Source organism: Stigmatopora argus, chromosome 15, assembly GCF_051989625.1.
Source record: "Stigmatopora argus isolate UIUO_Sarg chromosome 15, RoL_Sarg_1.0, whole genome shotgun sequence".
Taxonomy (NCBI): Eukaryota; Metazoa; Chordata; class Actinopteri; order Syngnathiformes; family Syngnathidae; genus Stigmatopora; species Stigmatopora argus.
Window position 1 is genome coordinate 15022732 of NC_135401.1, and position 14864 is coordinate 15037595.

Sequence of the window (14864 nt, forward strand, 5' to 3'; positions counted from 1 at the left end):
TTTCCATTGTAATATCCTTTTTGGGTGTTTTTTTCAGAGGGTGGAACGCATTACAGTAATCCCTCGAATATTGCGGTTAATGTAGACCAGACATTGCCGCGATAAATGAAAAAAATGCCATGTAGGAACTTGCCCATTATTACTACCACAATACATGTCTTCGCGCCAATACAGAAATACAAGTACACAAGTACAATTATCAAAGTGTGCATTTATTAAATATTAATCAATCAATCAAAGCCTTTATTGTCATTATACACAGCTGCGTATAACGAAATTGGTGGTGCTACTCCACAAAGTGTGTTTTCCCAGTAAAAACATGAATAAGTAATATAAAAATATAAAAAGTCACGTCCGGGCAAGGTAAATTCTAAAATATTGCACAATCTAAGATATTGCACATTGTTATTGCACACCCCGAAGTTATTGCACAGAAGGGATTGCGTGTCGTGCTAATGCAAGTTTAGAGCCCTGATGGGTCTGGGAAAAACAGCTTACAGCTATAAGCATATCAAAAGACTTATATATTAATATCGAAATATAATCTCTATCTATAATGTAAATACTTTAAATTTTAAAGTTTCAAATTTGAAAGAAGAAACGTTGTGATAGTTATCATGAGAATTATCGATGTTGACTGATGTTTTTTATTTATTTTTATCGTGATAACAATTTTTGGCATATCGCCCAGGTCTACTTTAAAGCAATCTTTTTGTTTTGGACCATTTTGTTCCTGAAACACTAAAATGAGAAACACACAAACACAACTGCATTCCTCAAAGCTAACAGTTGTTGAATGTTTTCCATTTTCATCGTTTGCCCTTTTATAGCCAGGGTACGTAGTTGTAATCTTCATGTTACTGTACACTGTAATCCAGTTACTCCATAATTGTTGTTCAATTTACATTCTGTTGTGTGAGCGCATGACAACACAAAAGACCTCACTACTGAAGTTGAAAAAGTGTTTTTTTAAACTAATTGCATAAGACAAGGGTAGGGAACCTATGGCTTTTTGGTGGGTGCATGTCTCTCCGCTAACCTGTAAGCTAAAATGTGGAACCTGCTGACTCCAGAACGCACCTGTTGCGTTGCCATGCCAGTGTGGCGCTGACACTACCTCTCGAGCTGTATTATTCTTTTTTTATTACTCCCTTTTCTCTTTGATACTTATTAATTAGAATTGGCATAACAATTTTGTTAAAATAATTTTGGAACTTCATTCTTTTAAAGTGTTAAAAGTGCATTCATTTTAATGTATTTTTACTTTTAAATTCAGAATGTGGCTCTCAAGAAACTAGATTTAAAAATATGAATTGTTTTGAATTGTCAAAACGGTCCAATAAGTGGCCCTCATTTTTTTCATTGCTTTATCTACTAGGTTAAAAAGTAAGACTATTTTGTAGCATTTTTTCTATTTCGTGGGTAAAAGTAAAGTGTACAAAATAAGTAAGAACTTTTCGCATTTTTGTGTAACATGCAAAAGAAATCAAGCATCTGCCACCATTTTTTTGAAATTGTCTACTTTTATTCAAATCTTTTGTTCAGACATGTAGTTATCTTCCTCCATCCCGTAGTAGTGGTATTACCTCACCTATCATTTTCGTGTTAAACACATTTCTGTAACCATTTAGCATAGACTGTTACGCACTGTATTTTTACTACACTACTTTAATCACTCATCGTTGTTGATTTACAACATATCTGTTGTAATACTACCATAGTAGACAAAATGACTTAAACTGTGTACTTAAAAAAATCCTTCATAAGAAAAAGGAGTGCTTAAAATACAAATTCTGATTCAATTACTTTCCTTTTTATTGGGCGTTTTTATCTTGTCATAAATCAGTGATTGAATACAGCAACGAGACTATTTTCGTGTATAGTCCTGATAAAGGTCCTAAAGATAGAGATGTAAATTAAATATTCTTGTGGTTGAGTTTTTTAGGGACGTAGCCGTACACAGTTAATTCATACCAATGCATAACACTAGTACAAAAAAACCAAGAGAGCCAACCTAACGCCATTATGTTTTTACACAATACTTAGTCGGTATGTTACTAGTTATCTCCAGAAAAGTACACGCGATAGTAGTTAAACTAACTGAAATATCCGTCATTGTTGACTTCAAATCGGTAGGGGGTTAGGTGTACTACCTCAAATACGCATGTCATTGTACTACCTTAACTGAATCATGTTACTGCGCGTCGTCGTTTGAGTTACTCCAGACCAAAACACGTCCAACGTCGCTATCGGAGCGGCTGAACTAACTCAACTTGCAGCGGAGTCAGCGCGGCGACTTCGGGTTTCGGGCGAAATTTTCGACGGTGCCGGTGAAAGCTGCGACGTTCGACCGCGGACAAATACGACCAGGCAACAGGACACCAAAATGGCGACCTAGGAGAGTGCGCAGTAACGCGTGGTGACGTCGAATCTTGTACGGGCGGACAGAAAGACAGACAGACAGACAGACAGACGGCCGGACCAAAGGAGCGACTGAATTTCTGACGGCAGCACGCTGCTGGACTACCCGCGATCTGGACAAGCGAGCTAGGCATATGTGGACGAGTCTCAAACGGCCCCAGAATTGCCGTTAATTGTGTAGTAAGATCACGGCGTCTATAGGACATAAGCGTTTAAACGCGTGGAAGGTATGCGAGTGACGTCATGGCGACGCATGGTCGTATTTAGTGATGGTTTTGCCTCGGCCTTGCATGTTAGCATTTCTGCTAGCTAGCTGACTGGAAGCCCCTGCTGCATGAACCTAGTCTAGGAAATAATATTTGTGGTTAAAATGTGTTTTTATGTGTGCCGATTACTCATGTAAACAGTGGTTTCAATGACAAGTCAAATTGTTACATATCAGCCGATAGGCTACTAGCCGTCTTGGAGTTTTATCGCTGAGCCACCTTAAAACCAGACACATTGTCACACATTTAGATAAAACTATACCTGTCAACCTCGGCATGTTGCTCCCCTTATGAATGATTGCAATTCCCCTTATTTAGTCATAATAAACCGTACAACTGCAACATGGCACATATTTACTCACATAGGGCGCACTTAAAAGTCTAAAATTTTCCCCAAAGTGGACGTAGTGCCCAATCAGTCGGTGCGTCTTTTGTATGCACTAAATTAAAGATTCTGTAGATATCGCTGTATGACGCTGACAGCTTGACTGTCTTGGTACATTGCTTGCTGACACGCTATGTTTATATGGTGAAGAGGCGGACGTGTGAAAGGGGAATGCGCATGCACATATCATGCTTAAAGCATGACAATTTTAGCAGTCAATGATGCCCATACCTCTCCTACCAGATTCTGAGACGATCCGGATTAGAGCCGAAATGGGTAAAACGAGATCGGTTTTACAAAAAAAATACTTTAAAAAAATCCCGTACAAAAGTTGTTATACGCTGTATACAATTTGAAATGATCGAAAAAACATACATTTCGAGAAAAATGTACAAGTTGACCGGTATGTAAACTAAACAGTGGAAAGTGGTTAGCACATTGGTGTGATGTTCAGCATTTGTGTTCAAGAATTTTCTTTAGTTTGTCCGCACACCTGTGGCCCAGTAGCGCGAGTGGTTAGCGCGTCGGCCTCAAATCTGTGTGGAGTTTGCATGTTCTCCCCTGGCCTGTGTGGGCCTGCGTGGGTTTCCTCCGGATACTCCGGTTTCCTCCCACATTCCAAAAGCATGAATGGTAGGCTGATGGGACACTCTAAATTGCCCCTAGGTGTGGGTGTAAGTGTGCATGGTTGTCCGTCTCCTTGTGCCCTGCGATAGGCTGGCCACCGATTCAGGGTGTCCCCCGCCTTTGGCCCGGAGTCAGCTGGGATAGGCTCCAGCACCCCCCGTGACCCTAATGAGGATAAAGCGGTTCAGAAAATGAGCTGAGATGAGTCCGGACACCCTCGCTATTATGAAATCAAATATGTTAGCCTTTTTGAAGATCAAAACTTCAATATGTGTGAATATGATTGAAATGTTTGTTGTCTGGCAACCAGTCCATCTAATAACTTCCCACAAAGTCAACTAAGATCATGGTTATTATTTCAGGTTATAGGTTCCTGACTGTTTATTACTGTGAATTAGCATGTTGTAGCTTGTCATTATCAACATTTTTTTTTCAGGATGTTACTGGCCAACAATTAAGATTTACAAAGAATTCAATGGTTCCATCCCTTCCATGTTTGTGATGCATCCATGGCCTCTAAGACACAGCAGGAAGTGATGGTGTTTGACGACGGTGGGGCCACGAGCCCTGCTGCCGCACCTGGTGCTGACTTTGTACAAGGCTCGAGTGGAAATTATAAGAAATCAACCATGAAGAGCGAAGTCCATGTGCAGTCAGGACCATCTGACGGCACATATACTGCAGCAAAACCTCTCCAAGGGGATCTCCTGTCAGCGAAAAGTACACACAGGGGAATTCAAGTGATCTTGGATAACAACAGCATGTGGAATGAATTCTTTAGGTGTAAAACAGAGATGATTCTGACCAAGCAAGGCTGCAGGATGTTTCCATACTGTCGCTTCCGTATCTCGGGATTGCAGCCATCCAGGAAATATGTTTTGTTGATGGACATTCAGTTGGTTGATCAAAATTGTTACATGTGGACCGGCACCTGCTGGCAGGTAGCTGGGAAGGCAGAACGTCACATGACATGTTTGCCTTTTGCACATGCGGACTCACCTTCCACAGGTTATCACTGGATGCAGAATCCTGTTTCCTTTTACAAACTTAAACTCACCAGCAACATAGCCGATCAGGAAGGCAATGCAGTTTTGCACCCAATGCATCGGTATATGCCGCGCCTGCATGTGGTCCAGACAGAGAAAGTTGCTAAAGACATTAAATTGAATGCCTCGAACGTTACCACGTTCACATTTCAACAGACAGAGTTCGTAGCAGTCACCACGTACCATAACTGCCAATTTGCCCAGCTGAAGGTTGACTACAACCCATTTGCCAAGGGTCTTAGGGAAGATGGCATCAGTTCCTTGGGGCTGAAGTTTAAATCAAACCGAAATGAAGCTGCGGTAACCGGTCATCAGCAACCGCTAAAGGAAAACCTAAAGTCCTTACTTGCAAATCATAAAGCTCGAAGCTCTATAACACTACAATCAACTACGTTTCCCGAGACAAATTCTGTACAGGAACCACCCTCGGGATCACTACAGAAGATTGTGAAGAACAGTATTTGGTAAGATATTCACTTTGCCTTGTTTTCAGTGGAGTGTTGTTTTTTTGTGTGTTATTGTGAGTGAATCACTTTGTCTTCTGTTAACTGCATATGATGTTGGATTTTGTGAAATGAGCCATTCTAGAAATGAGAATTTAGGTTTAATGTCGTTTTTCTGTTCTGCTGTAGATGTAGGCTAAGAGAAACGTTGACACGATTACTATCAAAAGGTTGTTTGAGTTATGGAATGATTCAGACAGCATGGTCTTTAGACTTATGTGACCTGTTTTAAGTTCTAAACGAATCACAAATCCTCCTATTGTTTCCCCCAGCAGCAAATCATGGCCAGCAGAAAAATGTATCGGAGACCTTATCCGAGAGGCACACATTTCCCTGACAAGATGCAGTATGGATTCTTTAACCATCTCATCAACATTAACGGAAACCAACAGCAAAATCAATGCAGGAAAAGCCTGTAGCCAAGATGCTCAGAAAGCTGACCCTAAGTCTTGTCGTGAACCTCCATCAGATGGAAAGAGTGGAATTGTACAAGGAATAATTGGTGGTGAAACCAAATCTCAGTCGGAGGGGGTGTTAAAGACCAGTCTGAAACGTCTTCTTCCTCTGCCGGCCCTGGCATTGTTCCTGAAAAAACATTCCACTAAAACCAAGGCAGTCAAGAGCGAGAGCGAACTGAAATCTGCCTCATCACCAATTGTCGCAGAGGTCCGAACTGGAACAGCCTCTTCTAATCAGCAAACAAACCTAAGTTCGAACTTCAAACATGATAATTCATTTCCAGGTGAATCAGACCAATTTACTGAAAATATTTCAGAAAAAACATTTTTTCAACATAGCTTTAACTTGTCTTGTCAAGACACTGCAGTCTTTCTAGAATCAAAACAATCCCAAATTAATGATAATCTAATGGTGAAATCTGCTCCTGAGTCACAAAAAGCAAGGGTTGAGGGGCAATTTGGCAACCACAAAACTTTTATTTGCTCATCTCAAACTAGCTCATCTTCATCTGTTGTCTTATCTCCACCGTTGGACACTAACTTACATATTCCACACATGCCAAGCGCATTGTCATCAGAGCCCAAATCTGCTGATTTCCTTCCTGACACTCCTTGTTCACCTTTTGGCTTTGGCCCTTTATCCCCCACAAGCTTGCAAGGGCCACTACCTCATCTACCGGCCACCTTTTCACTGGAATTGGACTCAACTCCCTCTAAACCTGAGGATTTGCATCTAAACAAAGATTCTGGTCAATCTGTCTTCAAGTGGCATACAGTGTTACCTGCTGCCGAACCATACGTGGACCCTTCCTTTGAAGTCTTTGAGACCACATCACAAAGTCTTTCACTGGGATCCTCCTTGTCGCCTTCCCAAATTCATGCCAATGAACCATCCCAGTCCCCTGTCCCAATTTGTTCCGATCCCCCTGTTGTTGATTCTCTACCTTTTCAAGAAAGAGAACACCCACTACCTTTTCCAGGGGAACTGTCTCCCCTTGCACTTCAATTGACTCTCTCACCAACTTTCTCCTCTTTGGACGGAGATGCTCTGTCACCCACGCCTTCAATTGCGGACCTAGTACAATTTTTTTCAAAGGAGGAGAACCTTAGAATTGGGGTGGACTTTCCAAGCACGGATTTGCCGACGCCGCCATGTTTGGCTGATGCTCCTGAGGAAGCTCACGCATCAGCTCATCCAGAGCATGCCCAAGCGGTCCTGTCTCCAAAACCTTTGAAGTGCAAAACGAATCTTCGTCGGCGAAAAAATACCACGTGCGATTTGGAACAGAAGACGGACGACACTGCCTACACGACGATGAAGCCTAATCTGGAAGAAGTGGAGGAGCAGCTTTTTATTTCCTTCACTTCCAAGGTAGTTTTCACATTAATTTTTACTGTTGTTCCTTTCATTACGTTTGTTAGTTACCAAAATGGCATTATCTTCAGTAATCCACCACAAAGACTTTGGTGACTTGACAAACACCATATTGTGACTTTCTTTGAAGAGTTTACATAACAGTTTATGTAGGAATGTATTCGGGTTTAACGAGAGATGCACCGAAAATACGGCCAATGAAAATTTTCCGCCAACAATCCACATATTTAATCACTGAAACTAGATAACCGTAAAAGGGTGTTTTTAGGACACTAGCAAAAAGTTTTATAGGAGCGATCTTAAAGAAATGAAATACTCCAATTATTTATTAAAAGACTAATATATCGATAAACATTAACTCAAGTTACAAAAAAAAGTTTTCAGAACATTTGCATAACTTAAAACTTATTTATATCAAGTAAGAAAAGAAATACAGGCTGTGCTCAAGAGGACAGTGTTTTTTTCTTTTCAACTACTACCATGGTTCTCTTTAAGTCTACATTTGCCTATTTTAAAAGTTCAGCGTCAGCTGCTAAAAGGTGTTACTGTTTTGATTCTCTATTTACTGCAGATGGGTAGGTCCACCTTCCATGCAAGTATATGTTGGGATTTTCATTTTTTTTATGCGGGCTGCCAGAGCTCACTAATCTGTAGGCTACTTAAACAAATGCTGTACAACTCAATAACAGTATCAGAGCTGCCAACTTCTCCGGGATTTCCGGAGTTTACTCCCGACAAGCAACGCAAACTCTGGGACTCCTGACAACCTCCCTAAACTCTGGAAGTCCAAAAAATTGTCATTTTTTTTTGAAGGAACCAATTCGGAAAAGTACAAAATTTCCAATTTCTACGGCTTCCGGCATCATGTTTCAACTGTACTATAAACCGGATGAATTCGGTAACACGAGTGCAATTGTGAATCATCCGAATTACAAGTTCTGACGAATGATTCGTCTTGTGCGAGTTTAGTATAGCAATCGATTCGCAATCGATTGCATGTGTAGCCTCTATCACTTTAACATTTTCGTTTTTTTTTCACAAGATAAGTATTATTAAGGCTGACTAAACCTCCAGTCTTTTGTTTTTAAAAAAAAATCTGATAATTTCTGGAGTTTTTCTAAAAAAGTAGGAGTACACAACCCTGGCAATTCTTCTCGATATGCCTGCTCGGGATAAGCGCAAAATGGAGGGCAATTTAGCTTAAACTTCTAATAAGAAACCCAGACACTCGCAGAAGTTTTTTGGTTTGTATTCGAGGAACCATGATGAAGCTCTCCAAAGGGATTGACATTTACACATTGCACAACATGCAAGTGCGGGTTGGGACCAGCTGAAAAACTTATGTTAATTAATTCATACATTCATCTTCCACACCACCCCTCCTCGAAAGGATTGCGGGGATTGCTGGAGTCTAACCCAGCTGTCTTCGGGCGAAAGGCAGACTACACCCTAGACGGGTCGGCAGTCAGCCGTAGGGCACACAGAGACAAACAACCATCCGCACCCCCAATCATACGGCCACCAGCGTGATTTGAACTCGTGCTTACCCGCACCGAAGTTAGGCAAGTGAATCTCCACACCACGAGGCGGCTAACTTATCATGTTGTAGAAATTTGAATTTGCCAATACAGTAATACCTTGGCATATGAGTGGCCCGACATACGAGCAATTTGAGATACAAGTAAAATTTCGAGCAAATATTTACCTTAACATACGAGACAAATTTTGATATACGAGCGTACAGCCAGGTGTGGCCAACGCGAGAGGCTGCTTTTGAGAACAACATGGGCACTGTCTTTCCCGTCGCAACTCTCTCGTGTAAATATCTCTACGAGCACTGGGCAGAGTGTTGCATTTTTTCAGTGACAATCCTCGATAGGTTCCTTTTAAAAAGTCCGGCTGAAAGTCAGGGTGGAGGCGGGGCAAAAAGAGCAAGGTAATTTTTTTTTAACAAAATTAGAATTAAGTTTAGTGTAAGGTTAGATTAAATGTATTTTGAGTGTCTGTATCGTAATCCAAGTTCATTTAGATTTGTTTGTTATGTTACAAGCGCATTGCCGTGCAAAAAGTCCCCCCCTCTGTCCCCCTCTCTCTGTCCCCTCCACGAAATACGTCTAATTTTAGTACTATTAAACATTATAACCACTAATTATTTTTTATTCTGTTAATAGATGGCAAATTAGAACAAATAAATATGTTTTTTCCATTCCAATATCCAGTTTTTTTTGTTTTTTTTTCAGAGGGTTGGAACGAATTAATTTGTTTTTAGCTTTTAGTTCTATGGGAAACGTTGTTTTGAGATACGAGTAATTCGACACACAAGCTCAGTTCTGGAACGCATTAAGCTCGTATTTTAAGGTACCACTGATCAAAAAATGATGCTTTGTTTACTTTTTATACTTATTTTCATTATGCTGTACTTTTTCAATAGTTTGCAAAAACATATTTCAATTAATGTAAAAACTTGATATCGGTTTGATTCAAATTGTCCTGTTTTCTTAATCGAGTTTGCACAAATCGCATTCACTCCTGATGAAAACAGAACTCCGGAAATGGGACATTGGTACTCCTGAAATGGGGTCGATGGAGGTTGGCAGCTCTGCAGTCTGAATGAAAAATGTCATCTACCCCTGGAGCAATAAACTTTTTATGAATCTCAAATGAGCCATGATAAAATCGGAAAGAAAGTGAAAATATACATTGGAAATGCCGTCAATTAATTAATGTCGTTGGGTTAAGCTTGTCTCGATCCCTGTCACTCTACAGTTTAGTCACAGTGATACAGCTCAACAAACCTATACAGGTTTCTGATGACATTCAGTTGTGCCCAATCCGACTGTCGTTGTGACGTCATCACAAGGCGCGGATCAATTTTTCTCATTAATTCCGTGTTTGTATTCCAATTTTGTTTTCATATCCAGGAGAAAAAAACTCATTAGTTTTTTCCCCCTAGGTGAAATAAATTTGTGTGATGTATATGGAATTATATGGTAGAATAATAATCCAGAGTGCTTTCTGTATGTACAGTGCAAGTGTATTTTATTGCTATATTTTGATCGAGACCGAAAATCGGGTTACACTACGTCTCAGGACTGGATCGACCTCGTAACTCGAGGACTCACTCTAATAAATTTCCAGACAGTACATTTAAAACTGATGGGAATACACTTTGACACACCCTCAATTGCACTTACATTGTAATGGTGATTTGAAACAGAAGAGGTACGATGAAAACGTTGGAGAAAGCTGTCCCAGATTCAATTTCACAAAGACCTGTTACCTTCGCTGCAGTAGCCACATTGCAGCACTCTGCAATAAAACTGTATTTTTTTAGGTCCTAGTTTGAGATTGACTCATGCACATATCTTGATGTGGTCTACACATCCACCCATCATTGTTGTGTTGTAATTTTAAAGTTAGTTGAAATTGGTCATACAGAAGCAGAACACGTGACAATTGAAATTTCAACAAAAAAGTGTAATAAACCGCCTCAATTCACTTGGAAAGAAAAGTGAAACTAAACAAAAAAGTGAAAGATGATTAAATCAAATATCACTTAAACCATTTGACTGCCTAAAGCACATTTTTGCAAAAATTGAAACCGTTTCATCACGGGCCTAAATAGCAAAAATGCATTGGATTCCACAAATGTTAGCTCCATGTTTCCAACACCCTGTAGAAACAAAAATAATGTTCAGAGTATGTGCTGCCCCCCGACCATATAGTGGTGGTGGGGTTTGTGAGTCCCAATGATGCTTGGAGCTATGTTGTCTGTGGCCTTGTGCCACTGGTAGGGTTACCCATGGCAAACTGGTCTAAGGTGAGGGACCAGACAGAGCAATCACTCAGAAGACCTCTTATGATGAGCAACATTATCGGACGACGTCTTCACTTGCCTGGACCCGGTTCACCGGGACCCCACTCTGGAGCTAGGCCCAGATGAGGGGCGTGATGGCGAGCGCCTGGTGGCCGGGCCTACACTCATTGGACCCGGCCGGGCACAGCGTGAAGATACGACGTGGGTTCCCCCTCACATGGGCTCACCACCTGTGAGAGGGGTCAAAGTGGTCGGGTGCGTCGAAAGCTGGGCGGCAGCCAAAGGAGGGATCGTTGGCGGTCCGATCCCTGGCTGCATAAATTGTCTCTTGGGACGTGGAATGTAACCTCCTCTGGTTGGAAAGGAGCCTGAGCTAGTATGTGAGGTCGAGTAATTCTGGTTTTATGTAGTTGGGCTCACCTCTACGTACTTGGGTTCTGGTACCACTTTTCTCGAGGGGGTTTGGACACTTCCACTCTGGAGTCGCTCACAGTGAGAGGCACCGAGCAAGTGTGGGCATACGTATTGCCCCCGGCTTGGTGCCTGTATGTTGGGGTTTACCCCGGTGGATGAGAGGGTAGCATCCATCCGTCTTCGGGTGGGAGGACAGGACCTGACTGTCGTTTGTGCGTGTGCACCAAACAGCAATCCAGAGTAACCACCCTTTTTCAAGTCTTTGGAAGGGGTGCTGGAGAGTGCTCCTTTGGGGGGACTGAGTTCAGTGTGGCCATGGAGAACGACTTCCGGGTGGCTTCAAGGAAATATTGGTCCACCATCCGACGTCTCATGAGGGCGAAGCAGTGCACCATCAATACAGTGTATAGTGAGGATGGGGCGCTTCTGACCTCGACTCGGGATGTTGTGAATCAGGCCTCCTCAACTCCACCGACATGCCTTCCCATGAGGAAGCTAGGGCAGATTCTCTTATTTCTGAGGTCGAAGTCACTGAGGTGGTCAAAAAACTCCTCGGTGTTTTGGGGCTGTCTTGGTTGACACGTCTCTGCAACATCGCGTGTTCATCGGAGACCGTGCCAATGGATTCGCAAACCGGGGTTGGGTTTCCCCTTTTTAAAATGTGGGACCCTGGGGAGGTCTATTCTGGGATACTGGAGAGGAGGGTCCGCAGGGAGGTTGAAGCTCAGATTCAGGTGGAGCAGTGTGGTTTTTGTCCTGGCCGTGGAACAGTGGATCAGCGGATCAGCTCTACCCCCTCAGCAGGGTCTTCCGGGGGGCATGGGAGTTCGCCTAACCAGACTACATGTGCTTTGTGGACTTGGAGAAGGTGTTCGACAGTGTCCCCTGGAGAGTCTTGTGGGGGGGGGGGGGTTACTCCGGGAGTATGGAGTTCCGGAACCCCTGATACGCGGGCTCCGGTCTCTATATAACCGGTCTCAAAGTCTGGTCTGGGTCGCCGGGAGTAAGTCGGATTTGTCTCCTGTGGGGGTTGGACTCCACCAGGGCTGCCTTATGTCCCCAATTCTGCTCATCACTTTTATGGACAGAATATCTAGGCGCAGCCGTGGTGTGGGGGGTCCTGTTTGGTGGCCTCAGCATTGCATCCCAGCTTTCTGAAGATGAGGTGACTCTCGGAACGATTCGCAGCCAAGTGTAAAGCGGTCGGGATGAGAATCAGCACCTCCAAATCTGAGACCATCGTTCCCAGTCGGAAAAAGGTGGCATACCCTCTGGGATCAGGCCCTTCCCCAGGTGGAGGAGTTTAAGTATCTTGGGGTCTTGTTCATGAGTGAGGGAAGAATGGAGCAAGAAATCGACAGGAATAAAACATGTTCCCTCGTCATCCTCTTCTCCTAAGCTTTGGTCTGGAACTAGCGTTCATCTCACAACAGTGCCCCCGGTGTCTGTGGTGGTCAGGTGGTGTAATTATGATCAAATTTTTTTCAAAAGTTTTCATTATCGTTGACAAAAATTATTTCACGATAACTATTGTTTATCGTTTTATCGCGCAGATCTAAAACTGCGTTTCAAATTATTATGCAAATTGTATTTAAGGTCCATAAAGATATTTTTTGCTTTTCAATTCAACTAATGAAAGGTATTGTGTCTCAGGCCTCTTTGGATCACTGAAATCAGTTTCAGACATCTCTCATATTTAGTTTGCCATGTAAGACCAAATAAAGGAAAAACTACTGAAGGATGTTGCACATTATTAAGCACATTAACATATTCAAACAACATGGTAAAGAAAAAGGATCTCTCTGCTGCTGAAAAGCGTGAAATAGTTCTATTCCCTGCATAAGGTATGAAAACCATAGTAATTTCATGAAAACTTAAGCATGCGTGATCACTGTCCATTAGTAGTCAGAGCACATACGTGCAGAAAGTCACAATGAGGAAGGTTTCTGCAAGACAAATTAATTGGATTAAGAGAGTAGATGCTAAAATGCCATTACAAACCAGCAAACATATTTGAAGCTGCTGGTGCCTCTAGAGTCCCACGGATATCAGGGTGAAGGATCCCTCAGCAGGGTTATCAAAACGGTTCTCAAAGAGCAGTGGGTGGAGGTTTTTATTCCAACTGAACAAGAGGATACCTTTTGCAAGTGTAATCAGTTGATTAAAGTCAGGTGCTACTTATTTAAGAAGACACTTCATTGGTTAAACTGTCGGCACTGGATCGGTTGGAACAAAGACCAGGACCCACTGAGTTTCTGACTGTCTACTTTCTTCCATGGTACAAAAAGAAGAATCGTACTTTCCGTAACAACATCATTTTCATGGATGACAATGCACCATCTCATGTTGCAAGGAATACCTCTGTGCAATTGGCTCCTATGGGCAAAAAAGACAAACTCGTGGTGCGGCCCCCATCCTCCCCTGACCTTAAATGTAGAGAGAACCTTTGGAGGAGCCTCAGGCAAATGTCACCCAAAGTTGATGTCTGCCGAGGCTGAACAATTTCCGGTTTGAGTGATGCAAAAATAAGGAATGTAATGTATTTGATCGCATACTTTTGACTTTTCTCCAAATATTACTTAAATCTCCTTGTATTTTGCAAGTGCGCTCGCACAGACTTTACGTCGGCAAAACTTGATGCCCTAGAAACCAAACAACTTCCGGTTGATGTTAGAGAAAAATAAGCAACAAAATGACTGTTTCACAATTTGAATCTTGTAATAGTATAATCTGGCCGGCCCGATGGGGCGAGTGGTTATCGCGTCGGCCTCACTGCCTTGGGGTCCTGGGTTCAAATCCAGGTCACGTCCACCTGTGTGGAGTTTGCATGTTCTCCCGGGCCTGCGTGGGTTTCCTCCAGGTACTCCAGTTTCCTCCCACCTTCCAAAATCATGCATGGTAGGCTGATTGGACACTGACCTCTGGCCCGGAGTCGGCTGGGATAGACTCCAGCACCCCCCGCGACCCTAAGGAGGATAAAGCGGAAAATGAGAAGAGCGAGTATAATCTATCATTTAATGGTCATCATATTGTGATTAACCTAGTTAACTTTTAATCTTGTTCTATTCATAATATTTTTTCTCTCTGAATATTACTTTGTATAACTTTGTTGCAGAAACACTGTATTAGAAATAAAACACACCAAGAAAATTCAAAAAAAATGTTGAACTTAAGGTATACACAATCAAGTAAAACTGTACCAAATAATAATAATCAGACATAGGCTTTGTCATCATCATTGACTCGACAAAAGCCTAATTGTCATCATACCCAGCTGCGTATGACGAAATTGGAAGTGCTTCTCCACAAAGTGCGCTTTCCCGGCAAAAGGCCCAAATAAGTGATAATTTCAGACTCGTTGGCACTCTGCCGTGATGGATACATCGCATCACCCCCCGAGCGCAACCAAATCCCGGCGACTGCAAAAAAGTTTGCCTCGCAGATGCCAACAAAGAATAAAATGGATCACTTACCTCTCACTGTCTTCTCACTTACCTTCAGTCAGCCAGCAGGAGGCAAATCACCGCCCAACGTCCTTCATGTTACCTCACC

General features: G+C 42.4%; 1 protein-coding gene and 1 long non-coding RNA gene across 7 annotated transcripts in view; one reads left to right on the forward strand and one right to left on the reverse strand.

Moving 5' to 3' along the window:
• The first annotated feature begins 2070 nt into the window (after nt 1-2070).
• mgaa (MAX dimerization protein MGA a) overlaps nt 2071-14864 on the forward strand; it is a 98475-nt gene continuing 85681 nt past the window's right edge. For 2 of the 6 annotated variants that reach the window (XR_013305185.1, XR_013305186.1), the window contains exons 1-3: nt 2071-2648; nt 4136-5209; nt 5521-7078. Coding sequence is in view for 4 of the 6 variants with exons in the window: in XM_077620964.1 (XP_077477090.1) it covers nt 4209-5209; nt 5521-7078 (2559 nt within the window). In the remaining 2 variants the exon portion in view is untranslated. Of the gene's footprint in view, nt 5210-5520; nt 7079-14864 lie in introns of all 6 variants that reach the window. The other 4 variants (XM_077620964.1, XM_077620960.1, XM_077620962.1 and 1 more) reach the window with 4 other exon arrangements.
• LOC144089809 (uncharacterized) lies at nt 3899-7771 on the reverse strand. The gene is made up of 4 exons (XR_013305187.1): nt 4929-7771; nt 4757-4820; nt 4505-4644; nt 3899-4406 (listed from the first exon to the last, which is right to left on the reverse strand). It is a non-coding gene; the product is annotated as an uncharacterized LOC144089809 (long non-coding RNA).